The sequence below is a fragment of the Sphaeroforma arctica genome (assembly GCF_001186125.1).
Source record: "Sphaeroforma arctica JP610 unplaced genomic scaffold supercont1.446, whole genome shotgun sequence".
Lineage (NCBI taxonomy): Eukaryota > Ichthyosporea > Ichthyophonida > Sphaeroforma > Sphaeroforma arctica.
The window spans coordinates 35,211-42,914 of record NW_014040112.1 but is presented as its reverse complement, the minus strand read 5'-3'; the positions used below and the strand labels follow the sequence as shown (position 1 = coordinate 42,914).

Below are 7,704 nucleotides of genomic sequence, written 5' to 3'. Positions count from 1 at the left end.
GTAGGTAACTTTAAAATATTTTCTATTTAGAAAAATTGAATCCAAAAACCCGTAGGGTGCCTGCCGCCAGTATTTGGTAATGGCCGCATTCGTACGATTTTGGTTACAATTTCTGCTAGAAATCGTATAAAATTGCGATAAAATTGAACTCGGTATCCGAGAATGCAGTGCAAACATATAAAAATACCTATTATACAGTAAACCAATAGAATAATTGTCCTACGATGGGTACAGCTGACCAATTACCTCAAAGGCTCGGAATAGTTTACGATGTTAATCGTACAACAAAACTAAAACTAGCGTAGTAGAGTAGTACACAGAGTGAGAGTGAAGAGCGAGAGAGAGAGAGTAGACATACTCTCTAGTCTCTACTCTCTCTACTAGAGAGAGAGCTAGAGAGCTAGAGAGCCTATAAAATAGTAGTACTCTTCTCTGTACTCTACTACTGGTAGTAATTTTTTTAAAGTACTAGTTGTAGTAAATATGTAAATAAATAGACAAAGTGATTTAGTGACTACCAGTAGTGGCAAGAAGAGAGACTCCTGCGACCGGCAGCTGCTGGTAGTTTTATTTTTATATTTTAACCACTGGAATCGGGAATCTCCGGATCTGATCATATCTGTTTGCTTACAATGACCACAAAAGGGATGCTCATTCGCACCGACGCCCAGAGGGAGTCGATGACTCGGAGTCGGAGACCTAGCGTTCGTTTGCTCTTTTTGTAAAAATGAACAAATACGGAAAACCATATTATGTATCAGGGCCCTGGTCCAGCTAAGCCCCATGACCCAGGGACCAGAGTCCCACGCCCTCGCCCTACGGCCTACGCACACGGTCCATGGCCACATAGCCTCACGGGAGTAAGTCACGGTCCCTCACTCACAGCCTCATAGCTCTGAGCGAGTGACAAGTGACAACTCCTCATACATATGATGGGGCCACAGTCCACACTGCTTTCACAGTATCACTCTTCTGTGATTGCCTGATTGCAGAGATTGGACCTAGCTAGTGAGTCTCAGTTACTCGCAGATTCTCAAGTCTCAGACCTCAGTGACCCAGTCGGACTCGGGCCAGTCTTCCTAATAATTTCCTTAGCAGACCCACGCAAGCCCATCTCGGACCAGGCTCAGGAGCAGTGCTATTGTTTTTAATAAAAAATAAATTATATACACGTTTGTATTTGTTTTAAAAAAGAAATAATATAGGTGTGTATTGAGTTGTGCTGCCGCCTCACGGGTCACGCCTGTGCAGTGTGCACTTTAAACGGCACGTGGAAGGGCACGTATATTGATAAAAAATAGGACAGAAGTTTGAAACACCTAAAAAGTGAACCTCTACGACCAGATGGCTACGTCCTTTTACGATCAGATGGCTACATCCTACGAAAATAAATGCGTTATAAAAGTTTAACGTTTTTACATAAAGTCGTAAATAGCCCTTGTTTGTTTTTAGTTTTTAGAAGAAGGCTATGGTTTTTAATGTTGTTTTACTCATTTATTTTCTTACCTGTAGTAAAAGTTTCAACCAATAACGTTTTCAGCTTTACTCTAGGGAGGAGAGCATTTAGTGTTTTTGAAGCTCGTGTTTCGGAATTCGGTGCATACCATTTGTAATTGGTCCCGAATTCTTGTAAGAAGAGTTTAAAAGCTGCAATTTAACTTATGAGTGGATGAGTACGTGAACACTACCTAAATCAGAATGCCACAGTTTTGCTTATATTTATTATTTGAGAATGCCACAGATTTTAGTTTTTTTCTTCAAAAGTTTTGCATAAAGAACGAATGATGCAAGGTTTGGGCACACAGGCCACCACGCCACAATCACCACAACTGCACAACCCGTGCGGCCGTGCGGGCCGTCTGCCCGTGTAAAATATATATATATATATTTTAGTGAAATAGTATATAAATGAATGTAGTTATCGCCACAACAGTCAACACTGATACTTCAGACTCCTTGTAACTTTTAGTTATCTTTATATATGTAAAAAAATTCTGCAGATATCATGTCTGTCATTTTCTCCGCTCCTCTCGCGTTGTTCGTTCTAGGTGCTCTTAGCGCCAATGCTCAGCCTACCACAACCACAGGCCAACCGACTGAGAATGTTGACCAAGCAACATACACTGTAACTGGTATGTTGAAGAACAAGAATTATGAATTTGTTGTGCATGCATCTGTGTGCCATTCTATAAGCATACATCGTGGTACAACCGTGTTAGCAAAGTGTCTTGCACATTGATTTTGTATATGCTTCTTTAATCATCGATTGTAAATATTGACACTACTTGTCCTGCATATACCACCAGATTACAACCCCGATACGGATTACTTCCCGGAGAAAGTGGCCACCGACCACTCCGCGTTCTGGTCCGTAGAGTATTTCAACAGCTATAAGGTAGTAACCGATAGCTTTTCGAACTACACGTACGTGATGTACCAGCGCGGAACCCCGGAGCCAGTGCTTGAAGAACTCAACCTGGCTCCAACCATGGGTACCTCTATCTTTCCGGTACCCCTGGGGACCTTAACGGTCGACCAAACTATCCCTCTACGTTTCCTTGAGGTCCTGGGAGACCTTCAGAATCTGAAGTATGCCCCAGCGTCCACCTACCAGTATGCTACCTCTGCTTGTCTGCAGAAGATTGGAGAGACCAGCAACTACACCCTCTCTGATGACGCCGAGCTGCGTCGGGCTCAAATCGATTCTACGGATCTACACATGGTCGCTCAATCTATGCACCCAGAGAAAGACACCGAGGAGTACTTCATCTACACCGATGGGATCACCAGCGATCCCGGGGTCTTACACAGAGCGGAGTGGATTGAATATCTTTCCTTACCAATGAACAAGGAGAAGATCGCTTCCGATGATTTTGCAATTGTCAGAGATAACTACATGAGCTACAACGAGACCATGGCTAGTGTGACCGGTGATAAGCCAAAGGTTGCTTGGATCACCACGGGCGACAACTATGGCCCTGCCCCAGACTACGCCATTGACGGAAAGAAATGGGAAATCGTTGATGCTGGTTACAAGCATGAGTACATGCGCGATGCAAATCTCGAGGCCATCCCCGCCGGCAGGTACCTAGAAAACAACAAGACCGACTTCTATAACGCAATTAAGGATGCGGATTTGGTCATCGATGAGTCCTACTTCTACGGTATCAAGAACAGCACATACTTCATGACAACCTACAACATCTCAGAAGCTGATGCTGCGGAGTACAAGTTCTTGCAGGCCACCCCCCACGCCGTGTTCGGTCCCGAGGGAACAATCAACGAGAATTATGGCTCAGGTATGCTTAGCAAACAGCATGCATCAAATGCAAAGATGCGCACCTGGCATCTGTATCTACATTCACTGCATCATTTTGGTTACAAATTGTATGTGGGGATACTTGCAATTAATCCTTAGCATGTATACGATGGGCTGTATGCATCTCGTGATCTCGGTCAGCCAAGTAGCTGCTGCTTACAATCCGCTTCACCTCCTTTATACATTTTCCGAATCTTCATCATCGCTAATACTTAATCAAGGGAGGCTAAACAGTACCATTCAGTATTGTGCGATGTATTTGTTTTGGAGCACTGTAACTTAATTGTCACTTAATTTGCAACACTTTTGATTCATTTATACAGACTGGTTCGAGAGCGCCGTATACTATGCCGACCGCGTGCTACTGGACATCATTCAAATCTCTCGCCCCGATGAAGCAATCGTGCAGAACCACACCCGCACCTGGTTCTACAACTTCGCCACCGAGACGCCCTTCATCATTACCAGCGCCAACTGCACTACCGAATTTTAATTAAGCAGACGTTGAGGAGGTGTGCGTGACACGCTGTCCGTTGTTACATATGGCCAATAGCTGAGGAGGTTGGCCCAAAAAACTTTTATTACAGAAGAATACGATTTTTTTAGAACGTGCATACTCGTCGAGTTTGCATTGGATATAGGCGAACGACATGCCTGTACTGATGTGGATTACCACATCAAAATTAAAACCATCCTAACAAAGGATTTAGGTAAATAGTAGTTTCTTCGAAGTTGCATCTATAACTTTCTTCACGAAACCTTCACCCGTGGTGCAAGGCGTGCACCGATTGTTGTCGCTAGTTTCAATTATGACAATGAATTCTATTCCACTATTGTTGTACCGCTACATAGTGTGAACCTGAGTTTCTTACTGCAACAGCTAGTCCAATAGTGGTGTAGTAATAGTTTAATGATCAAACTAAGGTAAACCGTTCAGGGCAGTTTGTTTTGAGATGGCAAAACCAATCTTTGTGCTTGTCAGTACAGAATTTGCGCTTATACGCCCCTTGTTAGTAGCGTAGTAGCATGCGCACATTCCCAACAAACGCATGTCCTTTTTACATCCAAATGTATCACAATAAAGTTGCATATGTAAGTGCAATTCGTACCCCAGAATACTGGTATGTAGCTAGACATCAGACATTGTCCATTAAAAAATCAGTACTAGCGGCGTGCTGCTTACTCGAAAGTCGGGTCGGGAATGGCAGAAGCTTCATCGCAGGTAAAACTGATTGTCACAGCATACCTAGGGTGTCAGATAACGAGTTATTAGTACTTAAATGCATATTGTGTGGCAAATTGTCTTGCCAGATGATGCCCCAGTCTAAAACCAAACACTTGTAACTTCTCTATATGCGAATCATACATGGATATATAGTCTCTTGTTGCAGAAGGTCACCCCCGAACAAGGACCCTGAACAAGGATTATAGAAGTCAGTAGGACTATCTCTGTACATACGATATCAAAATCGGCAGAGGATAGTACATATGCAGGCGCGACTCAATAGGACTGACATACCGAGTGCCTGACGTGACCATTTTGACCGTATGCTCATTCTCATCCCCTGGGCACAGTATATCGGTAGACAAATATATCAGCAAGGACAATATAGTGAATATAGTCAAAATATGTCAGCAAGGACAAATAGAAAATATAAACAAAATATATGTCTGCAAGACCAATATAGCACATACAGACAAAATATATATCAGCAAGGACAATATAGAATATATAGACAAAATATATGTCAGCAAGGACAATATAGAAAATACAGACATAATATATGTCAGCAAGGATAATATAGTAAATAAAGATAATATACATGTCAGCAAGGACAATATAGAGCATACAGACAAAATATATGTCAGCCAGAACAATATAGGAAATACAGACAAAATATATGTCAGCGAGGACAATATAGGAAATACAGACAAAATATATGTTAGCAAGGACAATATAGAAAATTTAGACAATATATATGTCAGCGAGGACAATATAGGAAATACAGACAAAATACATGTTAGCAAGGACAATATAGAAAATATAGAGAAAATATTTGTCAGCAAGGACAATGGAAAATACAGACAGAATATTTGCCAGCAAGAACAATATAGAAAATACAGACAAAAAATATGTCAGCAAGGATAATATAGGAAATACAGACAACAATATATGTCAGCAAGGACAATGTGGAACATACAGACAAAATATATGTTTGCAAGGACAATATAGAATATACAGACAAAATATATGTCAGCAAGGACAATATAGAAAATACAGACAGAATATATGTCAGCAAGGACAATATAGAACATACAGACAAAATATATGTTTGCAAGGACAATATAGAACATACAGACAAAATATATGTCAGCAAGGACAATATAGAAAATACAGACAGAATATATGTCAGCAAGGATAATATAGGAAATACAGACAAAATATATGTCAGCAAGGACAATATAGAAGATACAGACAAAATATATGTTTGCAAGGACAATATAGAACATACAGACAAAATGTATGTTTGCAAGGACAATATAGAACATACAGACAAAAAATATACAGACAAAATATTGGTCTGCCAGGACAACATAGAAAATATGGATAAGATATATGTCAGCAAGGACAATATAGAACATACAGACAATATGTATATCTGCAAGGACAATATAGAAAATATAGATAAATAATAGTAGCAAAGTCATGGAAGACAATATAAACAATGTAATGTCAAGCAAGGACAATATAGAATATTTAGACAAAATACTTCAACAAGGGTGATATAGTAAATACAGGAAAAAAAATATCAAGGACACAGAGTAATACCGCATGTCGCACTCAGGTTTCACCTAGAGTACAGATACTACATACTGCGCATATCCCGCGAGCGGCCGTTGAAGCGAGATTGCTAGCACAAGTGCAGAAAATGAACGTATAGGACACACAACCTATATGCGTTCCTATGGATAGCACTAGCTGAACCACACGAGGTAGATGTATGCAATCCTTGTATACAACTGATTCATGAGAGTGATAATTAGAAGGAGTGACGGATTCAAGAACTACAGGCGGACCGGAATGGACGGTAGAGATATTTGTTGGGACCGTCAAGTTGCGATACTGCATAGCGCGGTGATTTGTAGTATGGGCCTTATGAACAAGCATGTAGAGAGTGTATCTCTTGGTACACTATTTACTACAAGGTCGAACACAACTGTTGCATCTACCTCTACCGGACTGGTTAGGTTCACATACCTCGACGTCCACTTCACATGCCAAGCACTGCTAGCACGACGCACCCAGTCCATGGATGTCTATTTGGGTAAAACTCTACAAACCACACACACACATATGTACACACAGCATACACCCACCCACCTGAAGTGAAGAAGCTCATACGACCGGCTCGGGGCTGTACTATACTCTGGGAGTACTTATCCGGACTATCCGTTGGGGTTCGCTGCTGCCCGGGTGTGACATCGTCGCGTTCTATAAATAGAAACTCACCGCCCTCATAGTCCACGCCTTGGTCGTTCAGGTATACCAGTGACGTGTACACAAACGAGCCATACGTTCGACGGTCGATGTGCGGCATCCAGTAGATGTCATTGGCCGTCTGATGGCAAATGTAGGTGTAGGTGGAATACGTGAGTAACAAGATATACTCCACACAAACATATTATCATTCGAAACGATGCGGGTACGTATCTCAATAAACTTTAAAATACGAACGAAGTTTGACGCCAACGTGCCTGTAGGATACACAGAGAAGGAATCATCCAGACCCAATAATACTAATTACACCAACGTGCATGTCGATACACAGAGAAGGAATTTAGACCCAATAATACTAATTACACCAACGTGCATGTAGATACACACAGAAGGCATCATCCAGGCCCAACAATACTAGTTACTTTGGCTGGTTTATCTGTGATGCGAGAGAAGAAAGTCGGTGCGGTCAGATAAAGGTTTTTGGTTCCAAAGTGGTCCTCAATGGTATCCTTCAGTGTATTCTGTGAGGGGGAGAAGTAAGGCGTGAGATAAACAATACGAGTGGGATAGTAACCTCAAAGGCTGTGACCAAGGCGTGAGATAAACAAAACGAGTGGGATAGTAACCTCAAAGGCTGTGACCAAGGCGTGAGGCAAACGAAACGAGTGGGATGGAAACCTCAAAGGCTTTGACCAAGGCGTGATACAAACATAACGAGTGGGATAGTAACCTCAAGGGCTGTGACCGAGGCGTGATATAAACAAAACGAGTGGGATAGTAACCTGAAAGGCTGTGACCTGTTTGATTCGGATCTTCTTTTGAATATTCATCATATAAACTCTATTGCTCAGAATGCTGACCAAAGATCTACCAATACCACTACATG

General features: G+C 41.7%; 2 protein-coding genes across 2 annotated transcripts in view; one reads left to right on the top strand and one right to left on the bottom strand.

The window, feature by feature from the left end:
* Window positions 1–1,922: 1,922 nt before the first annotated feature.
* On the top strand, window positions 1,923–4,085 carry SARC_06324 (hypothetical protein). Its single transcript, XM_014299777.1, has 3 exons — window positions 1,923–2,132; window positions 2,307–3,299; window positions 3,643–4,085. Exons 1-3 carry the CDS (start codon window positions 2,006–2,008, stop codon window positions 3,810–3,812), a joined length of 1,290 nt encoding a protein of 429 aa, XP_014155252.1. The 5' UTR covers window positions 1,923–2,005; the 3' UTR covers window positions 3,813–4,085.
* SARC_06323 (hypothetical protein) overlaps window positions 3,718–7,704 on the bottom strand; it is a gene marked incomplete at its 5' end in the record, with an annotated part of 8,015 nt that continues 4,028 nt past the window's right edge. Inside the window, 4 exons of the mRNA XM_014299776.1 lie at window positions 3,718–4,565; window positions 4,839–4,884; window positions 6,702–6,939; window positions 7,241–7,339. Coding sequence (XP_014155251.1) covers window positions 4,499–4,565; window positions 4,839–4,884; window positions 6,702–6,939; window positions 7,241–7,339 — 450 coding nt within the window. The 3' untranslated portion in view covers window positions 3,718–4,498. The remainder of the gene's footprint in view (window positions 4,566–4,838; window positions 4,885–6,701; window positions 6,940–7,240; window positions 7,340–7,704) is intronic.

Coding starts and splice junctions, on each gene's coding strand:
- SARC_06324 (XM_014299777.1), top strand. CDS start 2,006: ATGTCTGTCATTTTCTCCGCTCCTCTCGCGTTGTTCGTTCTAGGTGCT. Junction 2,133..2,306: donor AGCAACATACACTGTAACTG/GTATGTTGAAGA, acceptor ATATACCACCAG/ATTACAACCCCGATACGGAT. Junction 3,300..3,642: donor CAACGAGAATTATGGCTCAG/GTATGCTTAGCA, acceptor TCATTTATACAG/ACTGGTTCGAGAGCGCCGTA.